This window comes from Hylobates moloch, unplaced genomic scaffold (genome assembly GCF_009828535.3).
Source record: "Hylobates moloch isolate HMO894 unplaced genomic scaffold, HMol_V3 SCAFFOLD_7, whole genome shotgun sequence".
Lineage (NCBI taxonomy): Eukaryota > Metazoa > Chordata > Mammalia > Primates > Hylobatidae > Hylobates > Hylobates moloch.
Genome location: NW_026652282.1, coordinates 37,217,199 through 37,233,412, shown reverse-complemented (window position 1 = coordinate 37,233,412; position 16,214 = coordinate 37,217,199). Strand labels below are relative to the sequence as shown.

The 16,214-nt window shown below is 39.2% G+C and overlaps 1 protein-coding gene and 1 pseudogene across 1 annotated transcript in view; one reads left to right on the top strand and one right to left on the bottom strand.

Annotated features, from left to right (window-relative positions):
* CASK (calcium/calmodulin dependent serine protein kinase) overlaps nt 1–16,214 on the top strand; it is a 419,626-nt gene that overhangs the window by 182,388 nt on the left and 221,024 nt on the right. Inside the window, exons 5-6 of the mRNA XM_058441306.1 lie at nt 9,722–9,799; nt 15,732–15,804. Coding sequence (XP_058297289.1) covers nt 9,722–9,799; nt 15,732–15,804 — 151 coding nt within the window. The remainder of the gene's footprint in view (nt 1–9,721; nt 9,800–15,731; nt 15,805–16,214) is intronic.
* On the bottom strand, nt 6,703–7,101 carry LOC131383870 (small ribosomal subunit protein uS8-like; annotated as a pseudogene).

Genomic DNA, 16,214 nt, shown 5'->3' with positions numbered 1-16,214 from the left:
CTTGCATCTGTGTTCTTTAGTGAGGTTTTCTTTTAATTATCTCATACTGTTCATAGTAGGTTTTAGTATATGGATTAAACTATTTTGATAAAGTGAGTTGGAAACTATTCCTGCTTTTTATTCGTTTTATTTCTCCTTAGAATGTTCAATAGAACTTGTCAGAAATGGGCTGGGCACAGTGGCTAACGCCTGTAATCCCAGCACTTTGGGAGGCCGAGGCAGGCAGATCACGAGGGCAAGAAATCAAGACCATCCTGGCCAACATGGTAAAACCCCATCTCTTCTAAAAATACAAAAATTAGCTGAGTGTGGTGGTGCATGCCTGTAGTCCCAGCTGTTCAGGAGGCTGAGGCAGGAGAATCTCTTGAACCCGGGAGGTGGAGGTTGCAGTGAGCCGAGATGGCACCACTGCACTCCTGCCTAGCGACAGAGCGAGACTCCATCTCAAAAAAAAAAAAAAACTTGTCAGAAATGGCATCTAGGCCTAGAGTTTTCTGTCTCAGAAGATTAAATTACTGATTCAATTTCTTGAATCAGTAAAGGATTATTCAGGTTTTCTAATTCTTTTTGTTAATTTTGGTGAGTTTTATTTTTCTGAGAATTTGTCGGTTTCATATACATTTTTAAATTTGTGACATAAAGTTTCAGTATCATCTTTTATTTCTGCAGCATATGAAATGATAATCTCCTTCATTCTTAATACTGGGTGCTATATGTGTCTTTTTTCTTTTTGTTATCAGTCTTGCCAGAGATTCATCATTTCACAGGGAACAACTTTTAGCTTTGTTAATTTCTTGAGTATGTTTGTCTTCCATTTCATTAATTTCTGCTTCTATTTCCTTTCATCTAATTTCTTTGAATTTAATTTGATGATCTTTATGTAACGTAACTTATACAGGTAGATGTTTAGTTCTTAAATGTTTAGCCTTTCTCTTTTTTTGAGCCAGGGTCTCACTATGTTGTCCAGGCTGGAGTGTAGTGGTACAGTCATGGCTCACTACAGACTTGACCTCCCAGGCTCAAGCAATTTGGCTGTCTCAGCCTCCTGAGTAGCTGAGACAACAGGGCCCACCATGCCCAGCTAATTTTTTTATTATTATTATTTGAAGAGATGGGGGTCTCACTATGTTGCCCAGGCTGGTCTCAAACTCCTGGGCTCAAGTGATCCTCCCACCTCAGCCTCCCAGAGTGCTGGGATTACAGGTGTGAGGCACTGCACTTGGCCAGCCTTTCTTTTCTAATAATGTACATTTATAGCAGTAAATTTCCAAGTACTGCTTTACCTACATTTTACAAGTTTTGATGTGTTTACTGTTATTATTATTCAGTTTAAAATATTTTCTAATGATTTATTCTGAGATATATGTAATAAAAGTATATTGTCTAGTTTCCAAATGTTAGGAATTTTCTAGATTTATTAATCGCTTTAAAATTTATTTATTTCCTTTTTTAGAGATGAGGTCTTGCTCTATAGCCCAGGTTGGGGTGCAGTGGTGCGATTATAGCTCACTGCAGCCTCAAGCTCCTGGATTCAATCAAGCCTTCCACCTCTGCCTCCGGAGTATCTGGGACTACAGGCATGTGCTACCATGCCCAGCTAATTTTTAAATTTTTAGTAGAGAAGGAGTCTCACTGTGTTGCCCAGGCTGATACCGAACTCCTGGCCTCAAGTGATCCTCTCACCTCGGCCTCCCAAAGTGCTGGGATTATAGGCATGAGCCAATGCACCTGGCCTTTATTAATCATTTCAAAGAATCTATTTGTTGCTTTGCTTTTTCTCTATTTTTTTACTTCATTAATTTCTGCTTATTATTTCCTTCTACCTTCATTGGGTTTAATTTGCTGTTTTCTAAAACATGTCTCATGATGAGATGTCACTGACTTGGTAACTTTTCATATTTTCTAATATTTTAAGTCAGCATTCAATATTTCTATTAAATTTCTAATTAAAGTTTTAAAACAAGTTTATGGATACAAACTACTTTGTAAGTACCGTTTCATCTGCATTCTGCTTTTTTTAACAGAACTGATTTCCTATGACAAAAGTATAGTGCCTATTCATTTTTTTAAAAGTAAAGGTAAAAAGAAGAAAACAAAAAATTTCAAATACAATTCTACCCAGTCTTTAACACCCCATTTTAATACCAAAGCCTTCACACTGCATCTACTTATACATAAATATGCATGTATATGTTTATACATGTTAATGTATTATGAACATCTATGTCAATAAATTTATGTCTATAACATCATTTAATGGCAATATAATATTCTACTCTAGTTACCACAATTTATGTAACCATTCTGTTGGGAATTTAGGTGGTTTCTAATTTCTCCCTATTATAAATGCTGTGATAAACCCTTGTCATTAAAACTTGACCAGTATTCCTAGTTATTTCCCTTGGAAGGAAATAATTGAGCCGAAGGACATACACATGTTTAAGATTTTTGTCACACATTATAAAATTGCCCTTCAGAAAGTTGTGTTGGTGTATTTTTCTATCAATAGTAGATTACCTAATTTAAGCAAGATTTCTCCAGTGCCAAGTTGTGTATGTAACATGGATCACCAGCTTCTTAAACTGTAAGATTGGACCTATGCCCCTCCTCCTTTCAGCCATTTTTCTATATTTGTGGGTCTATTAATGGCAAAACCCTGATCTTGAAATGTAACGCACCAATCCTGTACAAGTTTTGATAGTACTTTTTTCATTATCATTGTTAGGAATATGTTATACTGGGCATGGTGGCTCATGCCTGTAATCCCAGGACTTTGGGAGGCCGAGGCAGAGGGAATCACTTGAGGCCAGGAACTCAAGACCAGTCTGGCCAACATAGAAAAACCCTATCTCTACTAAAAATACAGAAATTAGCTGGACGTGAGGTGTGCGCCTGTAATCCCAGCTACTCGGGAGGCTGACGCAGGAGAATAACTTGACCCTGGGAGGTGGATGCTGCAGTGAGCCAAGATCATGCCATTGCACTCCAGCCTGGGCAACAGAGCAAGACTCTGTCTTGGAGAAAAAAAAAAAGTTCTAATTTTCATTATGATGATTTCTCATTTGATTAATTGGCTATTTAGCATGATTTCTCAATTTCCAAGCATTTAGGGTTTTCTAGTTATTTTGTTAATTTATTTCTAACATAACTACTTTGTGGTTAGGAAACATACTCTGAGTGCTCGTTTCTTGCAGAAGTTTTTAGACTGAGCTTTTGTCTCCATGGTAAGCATTGAGGTTTTTGGGTTTGTTTGTTTTGTTTTGTTTTTTTTTTGGTGGGAGGGGATGGGGTCTTGCTCTGTTGCCCAGGCTGGAGTGCACTGACAGAGTCATGGCTCACTGCAACCTCAATCTCCTGGGCTCAAGCGATCCTCCCACCTCAGCCTCTCGAGTAGCTGGGACCACAGGTGTGTACCACCACACCCAGCTAATTTTTTGTATTTTTTGTAGAGACGGCATCTCACTCTTTTGCCGAGGCTGGTCTTGAACTTTTGTGCTCAAGCAGTCTGCCTGCCTCAGCCTCCCAAAGTGCTGGGATTACAGGCCTGAGCCACCACCATGCCCAATCAGCATTGAGGTTTTTCTGTGCTACCAACATGACATACCAGAATATATTCTGTACCCCATTTTTCATAGTGCAGCTCTATGGTCCCAGCCAGGAGCAAAGGGTGTTTCATCAGAGCCTTAACCTCTTAGATCACCCTGGTGCAAAAGCACCTGGACCCTGTCATTCTCCATCTGACCACCCCACCCCCTCCTACCTCTCTGGAGTTCCTAAAAGTGCCCCTCCTTTCCAAAACCCACATTCTTCCCCTAGGGCAGAAGCAGCTCTTGTTCACCTCTTTGAGCTGTAATCCTTTCTCTGTTCTCAGGACTAGTTTTTCACTCACTATACTGTTAATTCTCACAAGCTTTAACAAAAACTTTTTGTTTGACTGGGCACAATGGCTCATACCTGTAATCCCAGCACTTTAAGATGAGAGGCCCAAGCAAAAGGATCGTTTGAGCCCAGGAATTCCAGACCAGCCTGGGCAACATAGCCAGGTCCTGTCCCTACAAAAATTAAAAATAAAAAAAGTAGCCAGGTGTGGTGGTGCATGCCTATAGTCCCAGCTACTTTAGAGGCTGAGGGGGGAGGATCACCTGAGCCCAGGCATTCCAGGCTGCAGTGAGCCATGATTGTGCCCCTGCAGTCCAGCTCTAGGTGACAAAATGAGACCTTGTCTCCATTTAAAAAATAAATAATTTTAAACATTTCATACAGTGTTTGTAGTTGGCATTTTTGTCATCCTCAGAAAAAATGCTGGTTGGAAAAATCCAGATTTGGTCTGTACAACAGTGTTCTTCAAGGATATTTGCAGATAAGTACCAATCTGTCACCAGTCTGCCATGAGATACATACAGAAATTGAGAGTAAACATTTAGAAACTGTTATAGCAATTTGACATTGCTGTGAAATCATAGCACGTGATTTTGTGCCTTCAACTCCAGATAATCCTGTTGCCAAAGCAGCATATTTTGGACTGGCATATTCTGATCTCCCTCAATGTGCAGCCAGTAATACCTTGTGCCTCAAGACCTGTGATCTGTTTTGTTTGTTTGATGAGTTTTGTTTTGGATAATTTCTTAGTTATATAAATAATGCATGTTTATTATAAATTTTAAAAATTCAGATGGGTGAAAAGGAGAGACAGCTAAGCTCATTCATAATCCCATTACTTTTCACAGTTCAGACTAAACTGCCCTTAATTTCTCTCTGCATACAGTACAGAAGTCCACCTCCCCCATACTCTTCCATAGGAGGGTTTCTTCTCCCTCTCCTTTCATTCCCTCAGAATGGAGCCAACTAGGAAAATTCACAGTGTGTTCTTTGGGGGTTCTTGACAGCCCCAGAAGCAACCCAAGATGGGAAGCCAAAGAGAAAAGCAATAAAAGATGCCTTGTCAGTTTGTAGAATCATTATATTATCAAATAAAGTTTATCAAAGAATTGAGTCATCAACTTTGTTCAAAAGGTTCAAGGTTAGGATATCAGGATGGTGTGTATTATGAATATGTGTATTTTAAATTTCTTTGAATAAAATTTGCATAAATAACAGTATTTTTAGTTTTTATTTCTATATCTCATGAAATTTAAAATTAGTGGATTGCTTCTTTTACTTTAATATCAATTAATATTATAAATAATCAAATAGCTTTAATAATAGAAAAATATTTTCACAGTGATGCCTCTCTTTCAGAGTAACCCTTCAAAGAAAGTGCCTGTATATTTACCAAGTTGCACAAGTGGTTTTGTTTGATATCTGTGGTTATGAAACATTGCATAAAAAAATATAATGGCTGAAAGATCCCATTTATAATAGCAACTAAAATATAACATGTATAGGGAAAAAACCTAATAATAAATATTTTAAACCAATATGAAGAAAATCATAAAACTGTATCTTAGAGACATGAAAGGAAGTGGAGAGACATATCATGTTCATTGATGAGAATATTAGAAAATGTTAATTTCTAGAAGTTAATGTATAAATTTACATCTGAATCAAAATACAAAAATTTTTTATAGTTTGACAAAATGATTTTAAAGGTCAACTGGGAAGAAAAAAATCATAAGAAAATGTTGGTGAAGGCCAGTTGCGGTGGCTTGTGCCTGTAATCCCAGCACTTTGGGAGGCCGAGGCGGGCAGATCACTTGAGGTCAGGAGTTCGAGACCAGCCTGGCCAGGACGGTGAAATCCTGTCTCTACAAAAAAATACAAAAATTAGCAAGGCATGGTGGCAAGCACCTGTAGTCCCAGCTACTTGAGAGGCTGAGGCAGGAGACTCACTTGAACCTGGGAAGCAGAGGTTACAGTGAGCCGAGATGGCGCCACTGCACTCCAGCCTGGGTGACAGAGCAAGACTCTGCCTCAAAAAAAAGAAAAAAAAAAAAGTTGTGAAGAATAATGAGATTTTTTTTTGCCAAATATTAAAATCTGCTGCTACAGTATTTTATTTTGTCTGTCCATGTTTTTGTTTTTGTTTTGAGATGGGAGTCTCGCTCTGTCAGCTGGAGTGCAGTGGTGCAATCTCAGCTCACTGCAACCTCTGCTTCCCGGATTCAAGTGATTCTCCTGCCTCAGCCTTCAAAGTAGCTAGGACTACAGGCGCAGGCCACCATGCCTGACTAATTTTTTTGTATTTTTTTAGTAGAGACAGGGTTTCACCATGTTGGCCAGGCTGGTCTCGAACTCCTGGCCTCAAGCTATCCACCCGCCTCGGCCTCCCAAAGCGCTGAGATTACAGGTGTGAGCCACTGCGTCCGGCCCTACAGTATTTTAAATGGTAACTTGATGCAAGAGTAGGCAAGTCAGTGGAAGAAAGTAGAAACCTAAAAATACCCCCATGTGTGTATGCACATGTGTAGGGATTGTCATTTCAAGTACCAGTATTTCAGATATGACCAGACAAAATGGATTGATCCATGCTGATACTTATAGCACAGGGCAGTAAATAATTTCCAAGTATTTCTCACTGACTGGTTCCCTCCTTAGTCTTTATACCTCTCACCACTTTGCTGCCTCCTCCCCAGGCTCCGTCTTTTCCTTCATCCCTTCTAGGTCCCTCCAGAAAATCCTCTAGCTCTCAGAACATCTCCCAAATTCTTTTTGGAAACACCAGAGTCCATTGAGGCATTTTATTTGTAAGTATATATTACATCCCTAGTAAACGAATTCCAGGATTTTCCCTCCTGTATGTTTTCATCTTGCTTCTTCATGGTCCGTGATGCCAGCTGAGGTCGTTAGTACAGTGAATCCAAACTGGTAGGATGGGAACAGGTTATTCCGCCATTTTACTAGATCTTTGGGTTGCACATCAAATCTGGGATCTGGGGCTGATCACTCCACACTTGTTTAACCTGCCTCAGGTTCACAACAATTTTCCCAGCTCTGTGATCATCAGTGATTTCAAATTCACCAATGTAACCATGCTTCATCATCACAGTTAGAAACTGGACAGTAACTTTGGAGCACAACCTAATAAGAACCTGGTGTTTGCCTCTTTTTGGTATTGTTAATGCTCTGGATAGCATCAGCCAGGACATTCATGCACACCATTATGGCAGCATGGAGAGATGGCAGAAAGAGCCTAAATTCTCATTGCTTCATTATGCAATCAGTTTAGCTCTCTCCTTTTCCTAACCCCTCTCTCATCTAAGTTGAATAGTGCTTACCCTCATATATCACAATTACAAAGGGAAACGCCTAAGCAAAACTGATTCCTTCACTATGAGATGTTTTTTAGTCCTCATAGATCAACTAACCAGCTTAAACTACAGCCAGTTTTTAAAATAGCATTTCTTTTCTCCACACAGGACAAAGAAATGAAAAATATTTATTCTCTCTAGTAATCAAGGAAATGCAAATTAAAGCAATCATGAATGACCTTTTTCCTCTTATCTAACTGGCAAAGATGGAAAAAAAAATAATAATCATTATCCTAGTAGAGCAAGGGACACATTCACACATGGTAGTGGGAGTATAAATTGTTAAACTGTTTCTGGTCTTGTGTATGTATCAAAAGTGTTATTGTAGGCCGGGCGTGGTGGCTCATGCCTGTAATCCCAGCACTTTGGGAGGCCGAGGCGGGCGGATCATGAGGTCAGGAGATCGAGACTATCCTGGCTAACACGGTGAAACCCCGTCTCTACTAAAAAAAATACAAAAAATTAGCCGGATGTGGTGGCGGGCGCCTGTAGTCCCAGCTACTCAGGAGGCTGGGGCAGGAGAATGGCGTGAACCCAGGAGGCAGAGCTCACAGGGAGCTGAGATGCACCATTGCACTCCAGCCTGGGCGACAGAGCAAGACTCCGTCTCAAAAAAAAAAAAAAGTTATCGTATATACCCCTTGTCCTAGCAACTCAGCTTGTAGGAATTTTACCATACAGATAATCAGAGTTGTTCACCAAGATGCATGATCACATTCATCCAGGCTTTATTTCTGATGGTGGAAAATGAGTGCTGCCATACTAGGGAGTAGACTAGGCCATTATAGTAATGTTTATAGTAGACTAGGCCACTATAAACATTGTTTTGGAGAAGAATCCTATTTGACATTGGAAAATGTTCCTTAGGTGTGAAATGGAAACTTGGTAAAGTTTTTAGAGCCTGTATAAATGTGAAAGTATTTTCATTCATTTATATAAAACCACACTAAGATCCAAATAATAGAATCAACTGTTCATTAGGTGTCTACAGTGTGCTCAGTCTTCTCCTGGGTATTAGGTAGGGGTACATTGAAAGTATAAATATATTTTTTCTTGTTCTTTAGGACTTTACGCTATCATGGAACTGTTGTAGGGCTTAAAGATGTGCATTTGTTCCTTGCACACCCAGTAGGTATAGCTATAATCAATGGGAAGAGCACAGGACATAGCTAGACAGGGATTTCGATCTTGTCCCTATCACATACTTGTCCACTCAGTTAGACAAATTATTTGAAAATGATGCTGACCTCATGGGGTGGTTATAAGTATGAAGGGAGGCATAACAAGGATGCTTCCTATGATGCCTCATGAATAGGAAGTATGTTAGTTCCTTTACTTTCCCTTCCAGAAGTTTCTATTTCCTCAGTATAATGTCTGCAGCAGGTATATTGGGAAACTGAACTACTGAATGAATGAATGAATGAATGAGATACTGGATTTAAAAATATGTTATAAGCCTTAAAGCATTATGAAAATGTTAGCTATTAATATTTGAATAGTTTCATTAATATGTATAATATGGCAAAATTCATGTATACATATATAGGTATATGTGGGGGGAGGGGGAGGTGTTTGTATGTGCTAAATGTTATGGACCATATAGAGTTGTTATAGAATGAAAAGCAAAGGAAGGCATTAATATGGCTGGTAATCATTGAGGGGGCTTCCAGGGAAGGTAGGATTGGAATGAAACTTTGAATTAAGGTAGGTTTTGAAAATGAAAAGCAATATATACAAAAGTAAAAAAGAAAATGGTGTACTCAGGAGTGATAATAAGACCATTCTGCCTAGAGAGGAAGATTTTCTTGAAACATCAGTGGACAAGGTAGGTAGAAGAGGCAAGGTGTGGCCAAGACAACAAGAGGCCTTACTTATCTGGTGAGAAATAGAAAACCACTGTAAGTTCTAAGACAATATCGTGACATTGTGTTATCAACACATCTATGTGTTATAATATGTTTGTAGCGATGAACTTTGGGAATGGCAGTGTAAACAAAAATAAATTTTATTTTATATATAAGTCATTGTTTTTTCCTTCCACAGTATATAGCCTGAATTTTCCATTTAGTGGTAATAACAATAGCAAGATGTTTTTTTTAAATCCTTGTATTCTACATAACTGAATATTTTTGGAATTTGACTTAAAAATATGCACACAGCCCTAGCATTGCTGTTTTCTGATGCTTCTTTTTGTGAAAACCTAAAGAAAAATTATAGTCAATTGTATATACTCATGTTATTTGATATTACTGTTAGCCTACTCTTCCTGTTTCTTTCCCTGCAGATTTTCAATGTGAAGATGACTATCATGCCCTTTATAATTTCTGTCTGTATTTCATTGAAAGAAAGGAGATTTAAATAACATAATCCTTAGCAGTAAATCAACTAATAACTTAGTTACAATGTATTCACTTTCAGTATTGTCTTCCTGGAATTTCCTCTTTTCTTACGTTCTTTTTCACATTTTTTTACAGTATGGATGGAGCAGATCTGTGTTTTGAAATCGTAAAGCGAGCTGACGCTGGTTTTGTGTACAGTGAAGCTGTAGCCAGGTATGTAGTGTATATCTAATCACCAGAGGTCAAGTTGAAAGTAAAAAAAGAAAATGACAAAGACATCACGTGACAAACTGATGACGAGCATGCTGCTGCTCTTTGCTACAAGGAACATCTTTGTTTTAGTATGTGTTAGTAGAACCGATAGTCACTGGAAATGCAAAATACCGAACAATGAGTTTATCTATTAACATGGGTTTATAGGGGCCAGGCGCGGTGGCTCACGCCTGTAATCCCAGCACTTTGGGAGGCCAAGGCGGACGGATCACAAGGTCAAGAGATCGAGATCATCCTGGCCAACATGGTGAAACCCCTTCTCTACTAAAAATAACAAAAATTAGCTGGGTGTGGTGGCAGGCGCCTGTAGTCCCAGCTACTCGGGAGGCTGATGCAGGAGAATCGCTTGAACCCAGGAGGTGGAGGTTACAGTGAGCCGAGATCGCACCACTGCCCTCCAGCCTGGCGACAGAGCGGAGGTTGCAGTGAGCCAAGATTGCGCCCTTGCACTCCAGCTTGGGCAACAAGAGCGAAACTCAGTCTCAAAAAATAAATAAATAAGTAAAATTAAAACATGAGTTTATAATACAGGCTTACATTTTCAGTACTGCTGTCTTTCCCATTTTTAATGATTTTTGTACAAGAAGCGGGGATCTAATAGCTCAGGAACCATGTAGAATTCTACTTGGGTTTTTTATTTTTGTTTTGGCAAATCTGCCTCATTAGTTCTTCATTTTGCCTTTTAGTGATATCAAATTATCTCACAATAATTAAGGAAAAGTAAAGAACAGTAAAAGGAAGAGAAATAAAATCACCATTTTTAAAAATATATTTGCTTCAGGCCAGTGTGAGACCTACCAATCAAATGGCAGCTGTTGTTCTAAGTGGAGAAGTTATTGTAAAGACCTAATGACTCAAAATAAGAAGGAAATATGGGCTGGGCGCGGTGGCTCACGCCTGTAATCCCAGCACTTTGGGAGGCCAAGGCGGGTAGATAACGAGGTCAGGAGATCAAGACCATCCTGGCTAACAGTGAAACCCTGTCTCTACTAAAAATACAAAAATTAGCTGGGCGTGGTGGCAGGCGCCTGTAGTCCCAGCTAATCGGGAGGCTGAGGCAGGAGAATGGCGTGAACCCGGGAGGCGGAGCTTGCAGTGAGCCAAGATCACGCCACTGCACTCCAGCCTGGGTGACAGAGCGAGACTCTGTCTCAAAAAAAAAATAAAAGAAGTAAATATGAAAAATCACAGGAGCCATGCACGTGCTGGGCCACTTGCTTATACATTTAGAGCAACACAGCTTTCTGTTTTGGTTACATTCAGTCATTTCATAATTACTCACTCCTGTAGGTTGCCTTTTTAATACATGGAATACAGCATCCCTCCTTAGTCACCAGCCATAATATGTTGAAGGGTTCAAACTCACAAACATATTAAGTTTTTTTTTGGGGGGGTGGCGGGCAGGGGACGGAGTCTCACTGTGTCGCCCAGGCTGGAGTGCAGTGGCGCCATCGCAGCTCACTGCAACCTCTGCCTCCCGGGTTCAAGTGATTCTCCTGCCTCAGCCTCCCAAGTAGCTGGTATTACAGGATGTGCCACCATGCCCGGCTAATTTTTGTATTTCTTTTAATAGAGATGGGGTTTCACCATGTTGGCCAGGCTGATCTTGAACTCCTGGCCTCAAGTGATCCACACGCCTCAACCTCCCAAAGTGCTTGGATTGTAGGCATGAACTACCATTCCTAGCCTAGGATTTATGAAAACTTTCTATCATTTGAAAAACAGTTATATTAAATGATTTCCTCTGTCTTGCCATTTCTTTTATAATTATAGCATCTTAGACAAACATAGCTGGAAACACCTTAGAGACCACCTTAATACAGCTTTGAGCTCAGCATGACTTGAATGTCTTCAAATTCATTGCCCTGACTCCTTCTGGCTGAAGAGCAAGGGACCTACTCTCAGGGACGGAGCAGCCATGGCTATAGCACAAAATAAAGAATATGCTCAATGTGTGGTCGCTGTGTTTTTGTACTGCTGGGGCTAGGGCAAAGGAGCAAATGAAAGTTTATGTGTGTTCTTTAGGCTTCTGATCTATACGTGGTAGAACTAAAGCTAAATATTCTCTTTTCTTTTGTGCCATGTTCTCTAAAGCACATTCCAGGGTTTTTTTTTAATCCCATCTTCTATTATTTTGAGTTTTTATTACAATTTTAAATTTTTATTCTTTCTTGTCCCTCAAAATTTTAAAGCATTCTTTCATACCAAAAATAGTCAATACTAGTGAAACTCAATGGAAGAAGGGGATTTTTTTCCTTCTTGAACCACAATAACACTGGGATACCTGGCAGGTATGCTGACAGGATTGATGTGAAACCAGTACCACTTTTACTGTGGTCCCCAGTCATCTTTATTGCTTTTCCTTAACCTCAAGCCTATCTCTGCCACTGGGCTATGTGTCAGGATAGGCAGGATGATAGTGGTGAAGAGATGATGTCACACAATGACATGACTTGTCGTCTCTCCTAATCTTGAGATTTACAGAAAAGATAGATGTTTATACACATCAAAATGAAAGCCTACTGATTTTTAAATCCACCTGTATAAGCTGTTAAAATGGTGAAAGGAACTTTCCAGAGTGGACCAGAAAAGAGTAGCGTTGAGACCAGTAGGTGACATTGCAAAGAGAGAGGTTTGGAGGCAGTTTATTAAAGGTTCTTCCTCTGAACAATAAAAAAAGTAGGCGGGGACTCAGAAGTATTATTAGGTGTGTTTGCTATTGCAGAGGATCAATGACCATGGAACAAGGGCGCGTAGATTCTTCCATTGGTTTAATGACAGATGACTTCTAATCTTTCTTCGTCCTCTCTGATTCTGTGATTTATTGTTAGGAAATTCAGCCTGTATGAGTATTCTAGTGAGACCGACTGCAAGAAGACTCTGAGACACCAAGTAATCAAATTGATAATGTTTTTCTCCAACTGGCTGAGCTTCAAGAGGAGCAGCAAAGCATGGCATAAAATAAAACTGTGTTCAGTCCTTAGTGCAACCCAATTAGTTATTACCTCCATCCTTTCAGGGGTGATGAGTTGTGGAGTGAGCTAACACACAAGATGAGATTATCAAATCAAACTCTCAGAGATCTTCTTAACTAATAGCAAGCTTTACTAAATAATTTCAAGGATAAGGCAATCAGAAGTCTCAAGTGAAGCAGAGAAGGGAAGGGCAGCCCCCCACGTCACTTCTTACTGCCTCAGAAATGCACCTCTGGCCCAGAATAGATGAGGTTTATACTGGGGTTTGTGGGTTTCCACACACAAAGGGGAGCATTGCAAATATCTTTATTTTACACCCCAGAGACTTGGATAGCTCCATGACATTTTCCAGGAAGCCATCTGTGCCTCAGAGATCCCGTATTCTACTTACCATAGTAATCCTTAGCCAGAGATATCCTGTTAAGGGCATTTCAGAGATAAGGTCTCTTCTGCCTAGCAAATAGCATTAGGCTTTTCACCTGCATTGACAAGAATAGCAGACTGAATCACCTCTCTTCTACCATGCTGCACCCCTGAAATGCCTCCTTCCAAAGGCAGTAAATGCATTACTGGCCAGCTCTTTCCTTCCATGGAGTTATTATCTTGCTGATCTTTAGGAAAGATAAACAAATATATTGCTGAGTTTCTCTGAAAGCACAGGTCCCTATGATGCTTCATGAAGTGAAGTTTTTTGATTAAAAGTTTAGTCAGCAACTTCCTAGAACATATGGGCAGATTTTAGTTCTTGTTTTATTCTGCTTGCACATTTTGACATGCATTGCCTCCCAGGATCATGACTGGGAGGGTGGAGAAAGTCCAGTTCTGTTATAACTTGGGGAGAAAAACAGTTCTGCTGTCTCCACACACACCGCAAAGATTCTGCTGTGTACATACGTTTGGGTCAAATAATTGAGTGTTCTCATATGCAAATGAAAAAAGCCTCATTCATTGAGTTTTGTTTTGTGTTATGAGACTTTGAGGTAGGAATTTTCTTTAGGTAAAAGATTATTTAGGTGGCTGTCTCAGTGCTTTGTATCCAAAATAGTTCATTCTGTAGGTACAAGCTATGTCCACTTTAACTAATTTAAATTTACCCAGTATTTCCATGTTGACATCTAGATGGACAAATAAGCTGTTCCTAAATCTTTGATTGAACTTAACAATAATAATATTGTAATAATAATGACTTAACTTTTGTAGCATGGTTTAGAGTTTACAAAGCACTTTGACAGGTGTAGTCTCTTAGCCATTTCAAGGGGTTACAGATCCTCCAAAGCCTGATTTGAACGAGCAATGGCCCACAACACCAAGTTAACCCCTCATTTAAGCAAAACTTATGGCCAGGCGTGGTGGCTCATGTCTGTAATCTCAGCACTTTGGGAGGCTGAGGCGGGCTGATCACTTGAGGTCAGGAGTTTGAGACCATCCTGGCCAACATGGTGAAACCCTGTCTCTACTCAAAATACAAAAACTAGCCAGGCGTGGTGGCGCATGTCTGTAATCCCAGCTACTTGGGAGGCTGAGGCGGGAAAATCGCTTGAACCCAGGAGGCAGAGGTTGCAGTGAGCCGAGATCCCACTATTGCACTCCAGCCTGGGAGACAAGAGGGAAACTATATCTCAAAAAATAAAAAACAAACAAAACTTAATTACAGGCTACAGTGGCCCAAGCAAAGAGTGTATGAGCACAACCCCTTATATGTGCATTTGCAAAGTAAGATAAATTAAAACATCAGAGCTAATGATTACATGAGCCTGGCTCTCTGGCTTAAAGCCCCGTTGTAAGGAGCCTGTGATTAGTACAGGAACAAGGCTTGGGTTTGTTTTTTGTTTTTGTTTTTTTCTCCTACCTTTCATTTTTAAAATGGAACCCTTCCAATTAATTGTAATACATGAAATAATGCATATGCTAACTAGAGGAATATTCCTGTGAGCTTGATTAAATGGTATCATGCCAAAGAGGGAACTTGATGGAAATGTCTTTTAATTGTAAAGCCAGAATAGGGATTTTTTTTTTTTTTGTCCTGAGTCGCATACACATGTTCAAGGTCATTTGTATCAGAAATATAAGATCTGGAAACAAAACAAAATTCTATAAATATTATACAATGAACAGTGTTCAGTCTATTGCATTTCTGTCATGCTGGTTGGGAAGGAAAAGGGAAAAAATGAGAAAAGAAGGGGGATAATAGGAAGAAAAGAGAAAGACAAATATGGAGGGAATAAAATACAGAAAATGAAACATACTCAGAGAAAGAGTAATAGGGCAATTATAGAAGAACTGAGGGCTCCTCAGCTGGCCATGTAAGGAGTCAGGCTTTCTAGGACATGTGCCTAGAATTAACTCCACTTTGTTCAAGGGAGCCCCAACTAAAACTTGATTATGTTACAAAAAGAAATTGTCCGATAAGGGCAGTTCTTCCCTCATTTGTCCTCACAGCTAAATGGAAGTAAGATGGAGAGCATCTTATTATTTGCTGGCAGAACAAAGGCTCCCACCGCTTGAGTCTGAATCCTTGGGACAGCCCTGAGCACTGTTTACATAATAGCAGTCCAGTTTAAGTAGAATTACCTGAGTATTGGGGAAAAAAAATTGTCATGTTTTAAGCTTGAATTTGTAGTTTGCAAAGCAAATTTAATTATGAACTATGTGTAATTCTTTTGACTTAGATAGCTTAGAAAATATAGAGCATACTATTTCTTCATGAAGCCCATAAACTTTTGAGTCTGCCAACATTTTCATTATTAAGCCTCACTTTACACCAATCTTGTCTGCTCAAATAAAATGTGTCCGTGGACAGCTAATATGAGAGTGGGAGTTATAAACTAGGAGCACTGTATATTAAGTTTTAAAATAAAAATTGTTTACAGTTTTTAGATTTCTTTTGTTTTTTGCAGCCATTATATGAGACAGATACTGGAAGCTCTACGCTACTGCCATGATAATAACATAATTCACAGGGATGTGAAGGTAAGTCATTTGTTATCACTAACTTTAATGTTTGTGAAGAAATACTGATATAACAATGATAATCAAGAATTCTTCTTTAATATTGTCATAAAGAACATCTTAATTTTACTTCTAAGTAAAAATGTATTTAACTGCTTTGTATTTGGGAAGTCATTGTACTCATTCTTACTAGGAACACTATAATTTCAATTTATTTATTTTTACTAAAGTGTTCATGCAATCTAAAATTGTATTATTTCTCTTTTGCCATTGTGTGTGTGAGAGAAATGAAAAATCCAATAAATAGGAAAAACCAAACAATATCCTATACTGAGTTAATTGGGGGGAAGATTAGAATTTGGTTTATATAGTAAGAGTTAATCATAACATTTTCATAATATTGCAATGCAGAATAGTCAGCATTGTATTTT